The 17442-nt window shown below is 61.2% G+C and overlaps 1 protein-coding gene across 1 annotated transcript in view; it reads left to right on the top strand.

Annotated features, from left to right (window-relative positions):
- Positions 1-17442, top strand: part of NUP210 (nucleoporin 210) — a 90385-nt gene that overhangs the window by 57163 nt on the left and 15780 nt on the right. The window contains exons 21-29 of the mRNA XM_055413481.2: positions 2888-3016; positions 5104-5231; positions 5330-5465; positions 7258-7320; positions 7474-7653; positions 9382-9462; positions 11080-11211; positions 12346-12504; positions 15711-15802. Coding sequence (XP_055269456.2) covers positions 2888-3016; positions 5104-5231; positions 5330-5465; positions 7258-7320; positions 7474-7653; positions 9382-9462; positions 11080-11211; positions 12346-12504; positions 15711-15802 — 1100 coding nt within the window. The remainder of the gene's footprint in view (positions 1-2887; positions 3017-5103; positions 5232-5329; positions 5466-7257; positions 7321-7473; positions 7654-9381; positions 9463-11079; positions 11212-12345; positions 12505-15710; positions 15803-17442) is intronic.

Genomic DNA, 17442 nt, shown 5'->3' with positions numbered 1-17442 from the left:
GCTGCAGAGATGACAGGGCTTCCTCGGGGCTCTCGGGGGCAGTGTCGCCCCTGAGGAAGGATAATTGATTCTGGGGGTGGATTCGCTTATCTCCCCTGCTGCACACGCGTCCCCGCTGCACGTCCTTCAAGAGGCAAGTGGGTCTGGAGCCTGGAGAAGCAGGTGGTGACGCTTGCACAGTGGGGGTGTGGACAGGACCCCCCACCCCATGCCCCCCACCAGCCTGCCCCTCGCCTCCTCCACAACAGTTTGTCTCCAGAGTGGCGAGTGGGCTCGCCCGTGGGGCACTGTTTACCGTTGGGTGAGCTGGCACGGGCTGACGTGTGGGTGGCCCGGTGGGCTTGTGATCTCTCTGTGGGCTGCCATCCTCCGCCCTGTCACCCCAAAGCTGCCTGGACTTCCAGCTGCTGGGAAATCAAGTGGAAGAGAAACCGATTTCCTCACCGTCATTTATATCTTTGTTTAAAACATGCGAAATGGCTCTTTGGAAGGAGAGACAGAAACACCTCCCCTGCACGCCCACCCCCACCTTGCGAGTCTCTCCCTGTGGGCGCAGCGAGCCTTCGCTTCTCTGCCTCCTGAGTGACGTGCCACTCCTGACGGCGGTGATGTTTGCGGGGGTCAGGTCGGAGCCCTCGCATCTCCCTGGGATTTTTAAGTGGGTTCTCTTTGGGGGACGTGTAATCAGCCAGGTAAATCGTCCACCACAGAGCTGGAGACACGTGGCCCTGATCCCCCGCCTTCAGCATACTTGGTGTCAGCCGTTGTTCGGGGTGCCGGCGGGGTTTCTGCTCTGGGATTTTTACTGGGCGACCTGGGTCCTCACATGAAGCACCCTGAGCACCCTTCATCTGCTTGCGCTCCTGAGCCCAGCGCTCAGGCACAGTTAGCCCGGCCTTGTCCGGCCCAGCCCCCTGCCCGACAGCGCCCTTCTGGCTGCTGGTGGCGTCTGGCCCTCCGGCATGGCCCAGTGTGGGAGAAGGTGCCCTAAAGTGACGGCTCGGACACTGTGCTCCCTCCCCAGCACCGCCCCTTTGAGGCTGGGTTCCTACCCTGGGTGGGCCTGTCTCTTTGTATATCCGCTGGGGGGCCATGGACTAGAGTCAGCACTTCCCAGGTAGGCGAGGGTCCCTGGGGTTTGCAGACTTCTTTCTGAATTCTGGTCTCAATGAAGGCAGGACCGAAGTCGAGCTGGTGGAAGTGTAGGTCTCCGAACATTAACCCGTGCCTAGCAGCGGTGACCGTGGATCTCAGTGTACATACGCGCTGTGGGGCTAGGCCGAACTTGAGGCTCAGCCCTGAGGCGGCGGTAGGTGCCACCGCAGCCTTGGGGTGGATACACGGGAGGTCTGCCTGCTGACCAGGTGGGAGTGGCAGAGCTGCCCCAGAAGTAGGCGGGGGGCAAAGGTTCCCACCTGGACCGGGGAGGCTTGGCCAGAGAGGGACCTCCAGACGGGGCTGAGGCTGAGAGGGAACCAGCAGGTGCAAGCAGGGGAAGAGCCCAGATTTCAGGGGTGAATTGTGCAGCCCTGAGAGGGGCAGGCGGGCACCAGCTGGCCGGAGGGTGACAGCCGTGGGGGAACGTGGTTTGTAGTGAAATCAGAGCCCTGGGCAGGGGCCAGATAGACCAGGTTCCCGTAGAATAGAAAACTCACTTTGGGTAACCTTTGAAGGCTTTTAACCTATTTGGTTGTCTCCTGACATTTTTTTTCCCCCACATGTTCTTGATATTAAACTGTAGCTTTGCCAACACGGAACCGTTCGCCGTAGCCACCCCTACCCCCAGTGAATATAGGCCACAAACTGCAAGCAGCAAAGCCGGGCCAGATAGAGGTGGGAGGCCACCACAGGCCTACCCTCTGGCTCCGTGACATTCCTCCACCCGCCCTCCCCCAGACCACCAGCTGAGATGCACGTCTAAGCAGTACAACAGATCACTGCAAGTCCATCTGCCACGTGAGGAAGTGGTGACGATGCAGGCTGTCTGGGGAGGGGTTCTTCTGAAAGTGGGATCCCTGGAAGGAAGTAGAGAGAGGTCTTTGGCAAGAGGGTCTTTAAAGAGGGTGTTTGGCAAGGAAAGCTTGGAAGACAGGAGCTCGGATGAGTTCATTCACTCTGGACATTTTACACAGGCTCCACGTCAAATATAGTAAAAGTGTGTCAAAGTGTGAGTCTCTCGGTCACGTCTGACTCTTTGCCACCCTGTGGACTGCAGCCCGCCAGGCTCCTCTGTCCATGGGACTCTCCAGGCGAGAATACTGGAGTGGGTGGCCATGCCCTCCTCTAGGGGATCTTCCCGACCCAGGGATCAAACCTGGGTCTCCCGCACTGCAGGCAGATTCTTCACTGTCTGAGCCTCCAGGGAAGCCCTCAAACCCAGCAGAGGCAGAGGCGGGTGTGGAGGTGGGTGAGATTTGAGGCGCTCACAGTGAAGATGTGGTGGCCTCTTGTGGCCCATCCCCAGGTTCTAAGACTGTGGGTCCAGATTAGGATTCCTCAGTGAGGGCTTCACGTGGCGAGCAGCCGCCTCACACCCTACCAGCATCAGAGGAGCCCCCACAGGATGCTCCTCTCTGATGGAAGTTGCAGCAGGTAGCCTGGACGGGTGATATGGGATCCTGGGTGTGAATCCTCTCTCCGCCGAGCTCTGACCACCCCCGCTTGGAGCAGCTTCCATTTCTTGTCTGCAGTTTGTGCCAGGTTGCAGTAAATGCCCCTTGAAATCTATCCCGGCACTAACATATTACATCCCAAGCCCGTCGCCCTGCTGGCAGTGGGACCCACGACGAGGGGTGGGCAGGGCCGCCTTTGGGTTAGGGTTTTCCGAGCGGGCGACGGGCCGCTGCCCTGAGCGGCTGTGGGCCTCCTCCCCGCTCCCACCGTGCAGGTGCGGCCTCTGCTCCCCGGCAGCACCACCGTCATGATCCACGACCTGTGCTTAGCCCTCCCGGCCCCCGCGAAGGCCGACATCCACGTCTCGGACATTCAGGAGCTGTACGTCCGCGTGGTGGACAAGGTCAGTGTCAGCCCCCCGTCTGCTCCGCTTTCGCTGCGCGGGGGCCGGGCGCGCGGGGGGCTGCTCTCCCCGCATCGCCCCACCCCTTGCAGCACTGCCTCACCCCACCCTGGGCTCAGCGCAGGGCGGCCTCTGGGGGGTCCGTCTTCATCTTGGTCGACACTCGTGAATCCTGGCTGTAAATCCCCCGGAAGCTGTCCCCACGTGAGCCCTGGCCTGGGGATTCCTATTCTCTGGCTGCTGCAGGTGACTAACCAGCCAGAGCATGAATTTGCTCCCCGTCTGTACTTTCTGGATTCTCGGAAATTCAGTGGCAGATGAATAAAGCGTACCATGCCACGTGCTTCTGCAGAATGAATGCGTAATAGATCCAGGCTGTTCTTTAATGTGAAGAGGGATTTTATGTAACTCAAATACATGAAGTGGCTGCAGCGGCTTCCAGAGGAGTGCTGGCAGGGTCCTGTCTCCCCGAGGGAGAGAAGGGTTGGTCATTAAAGGGGCATTCACGCAGCTTGGGCTCCTTCAAAGTCTCTGGTCTCTCAGCCTCGGCTATACCTTCTCTGCTGTCCTTTCCGCGGTGAGTTGCTTCCAGACTTGTGTTCTTTCACTGAGCACTTCTGACTCATGTCTCCTGAAGTCTTCCCTGTGTGCAGTGTGTGCTGCCGGGTCTGAACTGCTGAGCGCTGTGTGCCTGCTGCTATCCTGAGCCGTGGATTAGCTCTCTGACTGGGCCCTTAGCTCTTTTTTCCCGCTGAAGCAGCGTTGATTTGCCGTGCTGTGTGAGTTTCAGGTGTGCAGCACAGTGAGTCCGTTTTTATCTATTTATAGACACATACACTGTGCCTAGTCGCTTCACTTCAGTACAGTTGCTTAGTTGTATCCGACTGTTTGTGACCCCAGGGACTGAAGCACGCCAGGCCTCCCTGTCCATCACCAGCTCCCGGAGTTTCCTCAAATTCATGTCCATTGAGTCAGTGATGCCATCCAACCATCTCATCCTCTGTCGTCCCCTTCTCCTGCCTTCAATCTTTCCCAGCATCAGGGTCTTTTCAAATGAGTCAGTTCTTCGCATCAGGAGGCCAAAGTATTGGAGTTTCAGCTTCAACATCAGTCCTTCCAATGAACACCCAGGACTGATCTCCTTTGGGATGGACTGGTTGGATCTCCTTGCAGTCCAAGGGACTCTCAAGAGTCTTCTCCAACACCACAGTTCAAAAGCATCAATTCTTCGGTGCTCAGCTTGCTTCACAGTCCAACTCTCACATCCATAAATGACCACGGGAGAAACCATAGCCTTGACTAGACGGACCTTTGTTGGCAAAGTAATGTCTCTGCTTTTTAATATGCTGTCTAGGTTGGTCATAACTTTTCTTAATCGCTTCAGTTATGTCCTACTCTTTGTGACCCCATGGACTGTAACCTGCCAGGCTCCTCTGTCCATGGGATTCTCCAGGCAAGAGTACTGGAGTGGGTTGCCGTGCCCTCCTCCAGGGGATCTTTCCAACCCATGGATCAAACCCAGGGATCAAACCCAGGTCTCCTGCATTGCGGGGTGATTCTTTACTGTCTGAGCCACCAGGGAAGCCCAAGAATACTGGAGTGGGTAGATTTTCAAGGGGATCTTCCCAACCCAGGAATCATACTGGGGTCTCCTGCATTGCAGGCAGATTCTTTACCCGCTGAGCTATGAGGGAGCTGTGGTACGCTGAGCATACCATATATGTGCTCATTTCCGTTATGGGTCACTGTGGGATATTGAAGACAGTCCCTGTGCTATAGGGCTCCTCGTTTAAGTACTTTATCTGTAAAGATAAAGTCTACTAACCCCTCTCCCAGATGTTCTCTCAGAGAGGGATGTGGCCTTTATGTCACATTTACGCTGCGGGCAAAGCCTCTGAGTGCCCCCGAGGCCCGCTGGACACAGAAAGCACGTGAACAGTTCCGCGTGTTGGTCGGCTGGTGGTCTGGAGGCCATCGTGGGCCTCTGGGTGTGAGCTCGGGGGCGCTTTGCAGGGAGCTGTAGGGCACCACGGGTGGCGGCAGCGGTCGTCCGAGGCCACCCGCTGTCTCCATGCTCCGTGATGTAGGTGGAGGTAGGCAAGACGGTCACGGCGCATGTCCGCGTGCTGGACTTCCGCAAGAAGCCTTTCCTGGCCAAGTACTTGGCCTTCATGGACCTGAAACTCCGGGCAGCCTCCCAGATCGTCACGTTGGTGTGAGTTCTCGTGGGGTCGGGGGTCGGAGGAGGGCATCTGGGGGCAGCGGCAACGGGTCTGCCTGGGGAAGAGGTCCCAGCCCCTCCCTCTGCCCCAGGGCGCTCGATGAGGCCCCGGATGACTACACCGCTTCCTTCCGCGTCCACGGCGTGGCCGTCGGCCAGACCAGCCTCACTGCGACCGTGAACGACAAGGCAGGACAGAGAATCAACTCAGCCCCTCAGCAGATTGAGGTAGGGCTGTTCCTCCTCGCACCTCGGGGCCTGGCCCAGCCCCTGGGGCACATTGGGGCTCTGTGGGGGCCTGGCCCAGCCCCTGGGGCACATCGGGGCTCTGTGGGGGCCTGGCCCAGCCCCTGGGGCACATCGGGGCTCTATGGGGGCCTGGCCCGGCCCCTGGGGCTCATCGGGGCTCTGTGGGGGCCTGGCCCGGCCCCTGGGGCACATCGGGGCTCTGTGGGGGCCTGGCCCGGCCCCTGGTGCACATCGGGGCTCTGTGGGGGCCTGGCCCGGCCTCTGGGGCACATCGGGGCTCTGTGGGGGTGGGGGGTGGGGTACAGCATTTTTTGTGATCGGCTGGGACTTTCAGGGGCAGCCAAGGTAGCCCCGTGGAAAGGGAAAGTGTTAGTCGCTCAGCTGTGTCTGACTCTGCAACTGACCCCCTGGGCTGTAGTCCACCAGGCTCCTCTGTCCATGGAATTCTCCAGGCAGTAATACTAGAGTGGGAAGCCATTCCCTTCTCCAGGGACTCTTCCTGACCCAGGGATGGAACCTGGGTCTCCCGCAATGCAGGCGGATTCTTTACCATCCGAGCCCCCAGGGAGGCCCACACATGGAGAGGCCATATTAAACCGCTCTCCAGGGTCCTCTGATTGAAAGGGGGCCTTCCCTGGTCCTGGGGGTCTGGGAGCCCAGGAGTGAGGGGCTGGGTCACTTCACTCTCTCTGGGACTCGGGCCCTGGTGTGGCTCAGAGTAGGGGAGTGCTTGTCACAGCCGGGGGAGTGGCGGGGGAGAGCAGGTGGTCTGGACTCCAGCTTAGAAGCACACGCTGGTGGCTGGGCCTGGAGGTAGCAGGCTGTCCGCGGGAGCCCCTGGAGCAGCCGTTCTGGGTGAGGGAACTCAGGGCCCACCTGGGCTTGGCCGTGACCTGGTGCCCCCACGGTGTTAGGCTGAGACAGGAGCCCACGGCCGTTAGTGCTGGGAAGTCATGTCCGAGTTTATCCTTCGGTGGCAGCACGCTGCTCCTGCCACGTCTGCTGTGGGCTCAGCCTCGCGGGCTGGAGGCTTCGTGCCGGCGGGTGTGGGTGGTGCTTCAGGATGGAGGTGCGCCTTTCTTCTCTGGGTGAGAAGGCAGTCCTCTGTGCCTATACTCAGGGCAGCCCTTCGGAGACCACGCCTCACGCACATGTCACCCCTGGGCTGACTGGCACGTCTTCAGGCAAAGTGGGGACTCTGGGGCTGTAGGAGGAGGATGCGGGGGCTTTGCCCTGCCGCAGAGACAGGGCCTCCTTGCCCTGCCCCCCCGAACCCCCCTTTCCTCATCTGGAAAATGCGCAGGCCATGGAAGTAGAGAACTATTCTAGATTATTCAGTAGAAATCTGACAACTGCAAGAGTCAGCCTTCCAAAGGGGAGCTAGAACCTCGAAGGCAGCGGGTTGGAAACCTGGACGTGCGTCAGACTGTCTTGGGGACTTGATGAAACACACAGCAGGACCCACCTCTGATGGGCAGGTCCTGGGCGGGCTGGGGAGTGGGCGTTTCTGCCGACCCCACTAGAGCGGAACACGCCCCTGAGAGCCCCGGGCCCAAGGCATGTGAGGTCTCCCCCAGGGCGTGTGAGGTCTCCCCCAGGCTGCGTGAGGTCTCCCCCAGGGCTGGCCGGGACCCTAGGCCCTCGTTGGCCCCCTTCAGAGGCAGGAGTCTGTGCACCGTGCTCCCGCATCCCTGGAGTTAAAGGGTGACCATGCCTGACCATGTGAGCCTGGAACACATGGCCTGTTTCCCTATTGTGTCTCCACGCCCAGGTCTTCCCCCCGTTTAGGCTGATCCCCAGGAAGGTGACGCTGATTATTGGGGCCACGATGCAGGTAGGAGTTCAAGGCCACGCCCTCCCCCCACCACCTGGGGCTTCAGAGTGGGCTGTAGGGGGGAGTTCCGGGGTGTCGGCGCCCCGGCCCCAGAGGGTGGGGTGTGGGCACCTGGGGGGGCTGGCTGATGGGCACTGCTGCCTCCCCCTCCAGATCACCTCCGAGGGTGGCCCCCAGCCCCAGTCCAACATCCTCTTCTCCATGAGCAACGAGAGCGTGGCGCTGGTGAGCGGCACCGGGCTGGTGCGGGGCCTCGCGGTGGGCCGTGGCACTGTGTCGGGCGTCGTGCAGGCCGTGGACGCCGAGACCGGCAAGCTGGTTGTTGTGTCGCAGGTAACGGCGGGGGCGCTCTGCTCCCCAGGCGATTGGTGGGGCGCGGAGCCACGGCAGGGAGGTCCCCCTTCTGCCAGCCATGGGCTCTGCTCCCGAGGACCACCCCGCTCCCAGGGTCCTGCTTCTGCCCTCGGAGCCTGAAACACCTGCCTGTCACCATCCCCTCTCAGCAGGCCAGACCTGCTCTTGCACCCCCACAGTCGTCCTCTTCCAGACTGAGGGTCTCTGAAAGTGAAAGTCGCTTGGTCGTGTCCGACTCTCTGCGACTCCATGGACTATACAGTCCATGGAGTTCTCCAGGCCAGAATACTGCAGTGGGTTGCCGTTCCCTTCTGCAGGGGTTTTTCCTGTCCTAGAGATCAAACCTGGGTCTCCCACATTGCAGGCAGACTCTTTACCAGCTGAGCCACCAGGGAAGCCCAAGAATACTGCAGTGGGTAGCCTATCCCTTCTCCAGTGGATCTTCCCGACCCAGGAATCGAGCCGGGGCCTCCTGCATTGCAGGCAGATTCTTTGCCAACTGAGCTCTTGGCTCCTTAAGGGATGGGGCCCCAAGCTCTCCTGCCTTGGGGACACTGCCGTGCAGGGTGGTGGTAGCGGTTGTGACAGCAGACCCTGTTTTCCATGCCTCTGTGAGTCCTCTCAGGACCCTCCGCTCTGCCTGGGTGCAGCTCACCCACGGCCGGCCGGCCACAGCTGAGGCCTGAGCAAGTGTTGCCCGCGTCAAAGCCCTCCCGCCTTTAGTTGGTTCATTTCCAGCAGGGCTTGCAGACATTCTCACAGTAGAGTTGGGATGCTGTGGGCACTGGGGAACTTATGGTGTGTGTTTTTAGAGGCACATGCTGGCTTGGCTGCCATAAACCAGGGTAACTGGGCACCAGTAGTATTTCAGACCCGGATTGATATTTCTAGGGGAAGAAAACCTGAGTCAGCCACTAGTATCTGCTCAGCTAGAGGTTAAATTATCTCTAGGCCTCCTCACCGGAATGGGGGACATTTCCTAACTGCTTTTCTGGGTCGGTAGAGATGCTGGGGGCCGAGTCAGGAGGGGCCCCCACCCCCCGACACCGCAGCCTCCTGTGGCGGCTCTGGCCCCGAGCAAGTGGTGGTGGGCTTCTTGGTCCACTCTTTTCCTTCTTTCCTGGGGTGGGCGCTTCTGTGGGCCTCTGGGAAGGACCAAACAGAGCGCATCCCCTCCTGGGAAGGGCTCCAGGAGCCTGGATTCTGCCCCATGTCCGCGGCCGGCAGTGACTTGCAGGAGCAGCGACTCGGTGGCCCGGCCACGCTGGAGCCCCAGCTCTAAGAGAATGCTTCCTTCCGGATGATGTCGCTGTGGGCAGAAACTGGGTCCCCGACAGTGGTCCAGGAGTACTGCTGAGTTCAGAGCATCTGAGCACACAGCTCTGGGCGCTGGGACCCCTGGAGGGGGTGGGACTGACCCTGGCCCGACCCTGAGTTCATTGATTCACGCCTTTCCCAGCAGTCCCAGGGCCTCTCCAAGTATCCTGGTCAGACTGCAGAGTCCTTTTGAGTCACAGGGTGGATACTCCAAGTCTATCAATTTTATAAAAACAAGAAAGTACCAGGCGTGTTGAGAGTAAAATTAAGTACCAGGGAGGAGCTGCTTTGTTCCTCTCTAAAGAAAGGGTTGCAGCCTCAGAAATGGGAGTTTCGGGGAGGGACCCGTTGTTGGCATGTAGCCCCTGAGCCCCAAAGCCCTCTTTCCAGGATCTCGTGGAGGTGGAGGTGCTGCTGCTCCAGGCTGTGAGGATCCGCGCGCCCATCACAAGGATGAGGACGGGTACCCAGGTGAGGTTCCCATCACAGGGATGGGGATGGGGACCCGGGAAGGTTTCCGTCACAGGGATGGGGGCGGGGACCTGGGGAGGTTCCTGTCACAGAGATGGGGGCGGGGACCCGGGGAGGTTCCCATCACACGGATGGGGCGGGGACCCAGGTGAGGTTCCCATCACAGGGATGGGGGCAGGGACCCGGGGAGGTTCCCATCACACGGATGGGGATGGGGACCCGGGGAGGTTCCCATCACAGGGATGGGGGTGGAGACCCAGGGAGGTTCCCATCACATGGATGGGGATGGGGACCCGGGGAGGCTCCCGTCACAGGGATGGGGATGGGGGTCACAGGGATGGGGGCGGGGACCAGGGGAGGTTCCCATCACAGGGATGGGGGCGGGGACCAGGGGAGGTTCCAATCACAGGGATGGGGGCGGGGACCCGGGGAGGTTCCCATCACACGGATGGGGATGGGGACCCGGGGAGGTTCCCATCACAGCGATGGGGGTGGGGACCCTGGGAGGTTCCCATCACAGGGATGGGGGCGGGGACCCGGGGAGGTTCCCATCACAGGGATGGGAGCGGGGACCCAGGTGACGTTTCCATCACAGGGATGGGGATGGGGACCCAGGTGAGGCTCCCATCACAGGGATGGGGATGGGGACACGGGGAGGCTCCTATCACAGGGATGGGGGCGGGGACCCGGGGAGGCGGAACCTCTCCAGCCCCTCCTGTCTGTGTCCTGGGAGCACCTCTGGCAGGTGTCGCGCTCTGAGACCTGGTTCAGGATGAGCCTGGGGGAGCTGCGCCCAGGGCGCTGTTTCCTCTGCTGGGATGATTCTGCAGCCCCTTGACCCTGTTTACTCTCTGGGTCCAGCTTCACTCCCCGCCTCTCCTGCTGCGTTCCCAGGCTCCCTGTCCCTCCCACCCATGTGCCAGCTCCCCTTACATGTGGCGCCTACCCCTGCAGCACCACAGGGGTGACGCCCATGTCTCCACCGGCCTGTCGCCTTCCCGCACCTAGAATAGCACCTGGCACCTCCCAGCAGCTGGCGTCTGGACGGCGTGCACCTTCTTGGTGCTTTGTGTGCTATAGTCCCCGTGGCGTGCGTTACAGCCCCCGGGTGGCTCCGGGGTCGCCTCCGCGTTACAGACGGGGCGGTGCACGCGTGGCCGGCTGAGGGCGTCTGCTGAGGCCACGCGGCCACTGGGTGTTGGAACTGGGCGCGGACCCGCAGCTGGACTCAGGCCCACCCCAGCCCCTTGCTGTGTTGCCTCCATGTTTGTTTGTCTTCGGATCAGCGCTGGTAAATCCAGAGTGTAGGAGACAGTCCACCGCTGTGAGCAGGGGCCCCCACTAGACTGAGAGGGACAGGAACAGGGTGAGCTGGCCTGCCGGGGGCGCTGCAGGCCCCTCAGAGCACTAGGCGGCCATTCAGGAACGGGGTCCCTCGGCCCCGGAAGGACAGGCGGGAGGGGCTGGCGCTGTGCCATGCCGGCCGCCGATTCGGGAGGACTTGATTGAGGCCCCCCTTGCCCTCAGGAGACAGGGGGCAGTGCAGGCTGTGTCTCAGGGCGTCTGGGGCTCTGGCCATGGGACGCGGGCGGTCACGGGCCTGGCTTCTCCCCGCAGATGCCCGTCTACATCACCGGGATCACCAGCAACCAGAACCCTTTCTCCTTCGGTAACGCCGTGCCAGGCCTGACCTTCCACTGGTCTGTCACCAAACGAGACGTCCTGGATGTCCGGGGGCGGCACCACGAGGTACTCACCTCCCCGAGACCCCACCCTCCATCCCAGATGACAGCCCCTCACACCCTCGTGAGGCTTCCGAGTCTGCAGCCACCCTGTCCCTCCCTGGGGTCCCTGAACCCTCCAGCCCTTCTTGTGCCCAGGAACCCGGCCTTCAGCCCCTGTCTTGTGGGTCCCAGGACAGGCCACAGCCTTTTCATCTTAAGCTCATTCTTGCCGACCAGACGCACCACCCAGGGGCTTGGAGGCAACCTGTGGGTGGAAGGCAGCGAACATGACAGCCTGGTGGGAAAGGCCCCAGAATGCCATGGGGTCCTGGTTGGGGCCCCCAGTCCGGAGCTTCCAACCCCCTTTCTAAGATGTCGCCTGCCGCTGGCAGCCCTGGAGTTTTCTCCAGGTTTGTCCAGGGCCCTACCCTGTCCCCTTAGGCTCCCTAGGGGGGCCCTGGCCCCTCCCCAGGTCTGCTGGAAGGTGCTGGAGAGACACCGCCCCGTGTGTGTGAGCTGAGGCCCGTGCGTAGGGAGGGCGGACACGCCCCGGTGGCCCAGTCAGTGGGCTGTGCACCAGGCACTGGCCCTGGGACTCCAGGCAGTAACCCCAGGTGGGCCTCGGTCACACGGGACCTGAGTGAGGCTGCTTCCCGGGGTCTCTCCTTGCCTTGTTTGTGGACAGTGGGGGCCTGGAGAGGGCCCAGGCGGGGGATGGGGTCTCTTAGAGGCTGCCTGAAGCTCATACAGTGCAATGCAAGTACCCCCCGCCCCCTGACCCCATGGGACCAGATCCTGTCCCCAGACCATCCCCATGGCACCCAGGTGCGTGACTTCTTCACAAATACCCCAAAACAAGGGCTCTGTGGGCAGCACCCCAAGCCTAGCGTCCTCTGGGTGATCCGCCCTGAGCCCCGCAGCCAAGGCTCTGAGAAGCCCTGCGTGAGGACGCTGGCGGGGCCCAGCTCTCCCGAGGACCCTGGGAACGGCATGAATCGCAGCGTGGAGTGCCCCACGTGCATGCTGGGGTTGGCAGGCCCTGACTGTGGCGAGAGGGCAGCAGGGTGACAGCAGGCGGGCGGCTCTGGGGGTCTGGGGTGCCTGTCCTGTGTGGGAGCTGGACTCGGGGCCCCCTTGGGACGTTCGGTGTCTGTCGCAGGCGTCACTCCGGCTGCCGTCACAGTACAACTTTGCCATGAACGTGCTCGGCCGGGCGAAGGGCCGCACCGGGCTGAGGGTGGTGGTCAAGGCCCTGGACCCCACCGCCGGGCAGCTGCTGGGCCTCGCCAAAGAGCTGTCTGACGAGATCCAGATCCAGGTGAGGGTCGGGCGGGCAGGGGCCGCCGTCAGCGGGGGAGCGCCGGCCAGCCCAGGGCCCTGCTCCTCTGGGGCATGTGGGCACACGTGGGAGGTTGGAGGCTGGGGGCCTGCCCCTGATGGGTACTTGGCCTGTGGGGAGCTGTGGTGAAGCTGGCAGGGTCTGAGCTGGGGCTCCGAGGTGCTGTGGGCGCCCAGGGCTGGAGCGACCCCGGGTTTCATGGAGGGGAGGTGTTTGGGGCTGGGAGGGCCTGGCGGGGGCGGGTGGGGGACTCGGCCCATGCAGAGGCCTGGAGGTCTGCAGTAGCTCGATGCGCTTCCAGAGCAGGAGGTGACTCTGAGCTCTGAATCGGGTGCCTTCTGGGGGGAAGAGGCTGGAAAATCTGAGCCGGGCTTGTGTCTCATTCCTGTATTTCACAAGCGCTCGTGGAGGACAAGACGGAGGCAGATCCACGCCCCCCACTTCCTGGCTGGGTCCCATGAAGCCTGCGGGGCAGGAGGGTCCCAGGGAGCAGGCAGTGGAGGGTCCTGGAAGGCCTTGAGGGCTGTGCCCCAGGAGACAGGGTGTGACCCCATCGTTCACAGATGGGACCCGAGCCTCAGGATGGGGGCGGCCAGCCTGCTCAGGGCCCCTTGAGGGGAGCGCTCCACCCAGGCCGGGCCCACGGCTCTCTCCAGCCCCCCTGCCCTGAGCACGTTTAGCCTTAGGGACCCTCTTCTGCTAATGTGAGACTCAGTAATGTCCCGACCTGTGCGTGTGTGCTCAGTCGTGTCTGACTCTTTGCAACCCCGTGGGCTGTAGCCGTCCAGGCTCCTCTGTGGGCTTCTCCAGACAAGAGCACTGGAGTGGGTTGCCATTTCCTCCTTCAGGGATCTTCCTGACACAGGGATTGAACCCAGGTCTCCTGCATGGCAGGCAGATTCTTTATCACTTGAGCCATCCAGGAAGCCCTTAAATGTATTGTTTGGCTGCCCCTAAATTGCAAGAAAGACTGAAAGCTTTTCCTAGATATCATGAGGAAAGACACAGGTTCAAACCCCCTCTTCAAGAGGGAGCAATTTCTAGGTCAGGCACAGACCCCACGCGGGCTGAAGAAGCACATTTCAGAGAGAAATGCGTCTGCCCAGCCCCCACCCCCGACTCCTGCCTGCATGTGCGTACACAGACTCACACACGTACACAGACACACACAGACTCACATACATATACAGATACACACAAACACGCACAGGCAGAGACACACACACTCACACAGACTCACACACACAGACACACACACACACAGACACATACTCACACAGACACACACACACATACATACACAGACTCACACACATACACAAACAGATACACACAAACACGCACAGGCAGAGACACACACACACACACATACATGGACACACACACACACAGACACATACTCACACAGACACACACACACATACAGCCATACACAGACACACACAGACACACACGGGCACACACAGACTCACACAAACTCACACACAGGCACACACAGACTCATACACATACAGACACACAAGCACAAAGACTCACACACACCCACAGACTCACACACACAGACACACACACACACACACAAGCGCATGCTCTCCCCAACTGCAGACAAACTGAAGCGAGCTCTGGCCCCTGTCCTGGGATTAGAGACAGGGCTTTGCAGCTCCAAATTCTGTGATCTCAGTCGGGTCATTTAGCAGCTCTGCACCTCGGGTTCCCTGGCTGACAGCAGGTAACTTACAAGTGCGTCGGAAACTCAGAGACGCTGGATCCAGCCCACAGAGGTGTTTTATTTGGCTCACTCAATGCTTCAAAACAGTCTTTTATTTGTTGCCAACGTTGAAAAATAGGAAGATTTTGTCTAAAAGCCCAGTGTGCAGCTCATCCTGGAGCCGTGGAGTGATGCCGCTGGGCAGAGCGGCAGGAGATGAGGCAGCCTCTCACTGAGAGCTGAGCCCCTGGGTCGCAGCCCCCAGGCCCCCGTCGCCCTGACCCCGCGGCCGTTCACCGCGCTGCTGGCACGGGTGCGCCTCAGCAGGTCACGGGCCGGAGAGGAAGGCCCCCCTTGTGCCTTGAGCTCTGTATCGGGGGGACCACAGGGGTTACCTGCCCGGGAGCGGTGGGAGGGGCCTGTCTGGGCATGTGTTTGCTGTGTGATGCTCAGCCAGTGAGGCAGCTTCACTCTGGGAGCCGTCGGCCCAGCGGATAGGCTCACCTGGCTCTGGAACCTGGTCCAGCCCCTGAGGCCATGTCCCATGTAGGGAGCTCCGCCCCTCCGTAGTGTCCCACGCATCCCCAGCTCTGGGAGGTGAGTGTGCCAAGGATGCTTCCCTTGGGGCCCTTTCTGCTCAAGAGGAAGGCGCGCCTGAGTGTGTGGTCAGAGCAGCTGCTGGGAGGGAGGGGACGTAGGCCAGTTTCCTCTTCAGAAATCACCCGTTCAGTTTTAGACACAGGCCCTTGGAGCGTCCAGCTGGCCCGATCTCATCAGAAGCCAGCGGGGAGCCCCAAGGTGTGCTCAGCACCCAGGCACAGTGTCAGCGGTGCCAGCAGCCCGAGGGTCCTCAGAGGGAGGGCCTCAGAAGGCTGTGGGCGCAGTGCGCTGCGTGCAGAGGGTGGGCTGGAGTCCCTGGGGGAGGGCTGCCTTGTGGGCTCGGGGCTGCCGGGGAGGGGCAGGATCAGATGCCCCCTGACATCATCAGGTGTAGCAGCCACTGGCCGGAGGTCATCAGGCACCCTGTCCTGTTTTGTGTGGATTCAGCAGGAGCCTGGCGGGCAGACAGGGTGCGAGGTGGGGCTGAGGGGGATGCCTGGGGCGTGGTTGTGGGAGGGGCCGATGTGGAGAGCATGTCTGGCCAGGGGAAGGAGAATTCAGACAGAAGGTGAGTTCAGACAGAGCCTCCCCAGCCTGGCAGCGTCGCCGGGCAGGACTCGAGGCCCCATTGCTGAGTGTGCCGCCTTTCACACACACACCCTGAGAGCTCGGGGGGTCGCGCTCCCCGCCCCATGAAGAACCCCGGGGGCCTCCCCAGCACAGCTGCTGCTCCTGTCCAGCACGCCCTCGGGCTGCTCACGCTCAGCCCTCGCCGCCACACCCCAGCTCCCGGTGGGGTGGCACCCAGGTCTCTCGGCTCACGGGAGGCACGCGGTTCCGGGGATCACAGGAGAGCAGAACTCGTCCTCTCCCGCAGGTGTTTGAAAAGCTGCGGCTGCTGAGCCCTGAAATAGAAGCGGAACACGTGCTCATGTCACCGAACTCATTCATCAAGCTCCAGACAAACAGGTACGTGACTCAGTGTGGCTCCATGTGGGTCGCGAGGCTGCGCTCACATCCGACAGCTCATCTGTCAATGTCGGCAGGAGCCGTGAGTGCCAAGGGCCAGCCGCACACCCCTGCCGTCCTCCTCCTCCTCCCGGCCGCAGGGATGGCCCTGCTCGTCTGCAGCATTTCCCCTTGGACCCTGCTCCTCCTCCCTGCGGCCCAGAACTTCCCATGCTTTCTACAGAGATCCACTTCTTCAAAGGCGGGAAAGTGCCAGCTTGGAGGGGTTCAGTCCCTCAAATGCCCCGTGTCTTTAAGACTTGCCACTCAGCGTAGTCTGGGAACTGGGACATCAGCTGGGGGGGGCACATGAAACATGCAGATCTCGGCCCCTCCTGGGTGGTGGAGACGCCTGTGAAGGCTGAGCAGCGGATTCTGAAGCCTGCGGGCACGCTGGACTCCTGCCCTGTGTTCTAAGGCACTGCTTTGGGTAGCGACGCCTTGTGTGTGAACTGCAGTTGTAAAGTCGGGAATTGCAAGGACATTGGAGAAACACACACACGGTGGGCACGCAGCCAAAAGTGTCAGCGCCCGGCTCTGAGCTGGACCCTGGATCCCAGACGGATGGCAGCGGCGCCCTCGAGGATTCTGCTGGGGGAGAGGGGAGTGTCGTGTGAGAAGGCTTGTAATGGAACGCGGCCACAGCCACAGCCCGAAGGAGGGCCTCCGTGCCAGGATTCTGGGGAGGCACGGCCCCCGTGGACGTGCTGGAGTTGGGTCTCACAGGATGCGTAGGAGTCCTGCAGGTTACGAGGAGGGCGCTGATGGAGGGGGCAGGGATTTGAGGCGGAAGCAGTGACGTTTGCCTAAGGAGTCGTCTGCCGAGGGTTTGTGGGGCTGCAGCTCAGGGGTGCCTGGGGGGGCAGGCCTGGGAGCTTTCCTGCCTTCCTTCCCCTGTGGCCTCATGAATGTGTAAATGAGCAGAGGAGCCCGCGTCATCTCTCTTCTCTCTGGTGTGTGTTATCGGCAGTTTTCCGAACCGCAGTCTTATCATAGCAACGGCCTGTTTTGATTCGGTTATTGGCCCTTGGAAATAGGGCACAGCTGAGCGAGCCGAGGCTGGGAAAGGGGGCTTGTGTGTCTGAAGACGCACGGTTGCTGGTGGGCTGTCGGGACTGCCTCTGGGCCCCATCCAGCTCAGAGCCCGCGGGCTTCTCGTGTCGGTGGCATCCGTTGTTGCAGAGCACAGGCTCCAGGCTTCGGCAGTTGCAGCTCACAGGCTGTAGGACGCAAGCTCAGTATCATGGTGTGTGAGCTCAGTTGCTCTGTGGCATGTGGAATCTTCCCGGACCAACATAGAACCATGTCCCCTTCACTGGCAGGGAGATTTTTATCTACTGAGCCACCAGGGAAGCCTTAAAATGGGAGGGTCTTTTGACTGCAAGTGTCCGTGCAGCTCATGAGACCCTCAGCTTCCACATGCTTCCTGCCGACGCGCTGTGGAAGGTGCTGCTCTCCTGGGAACCCTTGGTTTGCCAAGTTAGGTTTCCCGTCGGTGGTCAGTGAGCTGCAGCAGGCTGGGCGTGAGGAGCTGGTGCATGGTGAGGCCAGAGTTGTGCTTCTTTGTCTCCTGCGAGCAGCAGGACTCCCGAACCCCAGGC

Source organism: Moschus berezovskii, chromosome 24 (genome assembly GCF_049115385.1).
Source record: "Moschus berezovskii isolate FMDL1 chromosome 24, NW_MosBer_1.0, whole genome shotgun sequence".
Classification (NCBI taxonomy): Eukaryota; Metazoa; Chordata; class Mammalia; order Artiodactyla; family Moschidae; genus Moschus; species Moschus berezovskii.
Note: the sequence above shows the minus strand (reverse complement) of the source record. Positions and strands in the feature narration are given on the sequence as shown.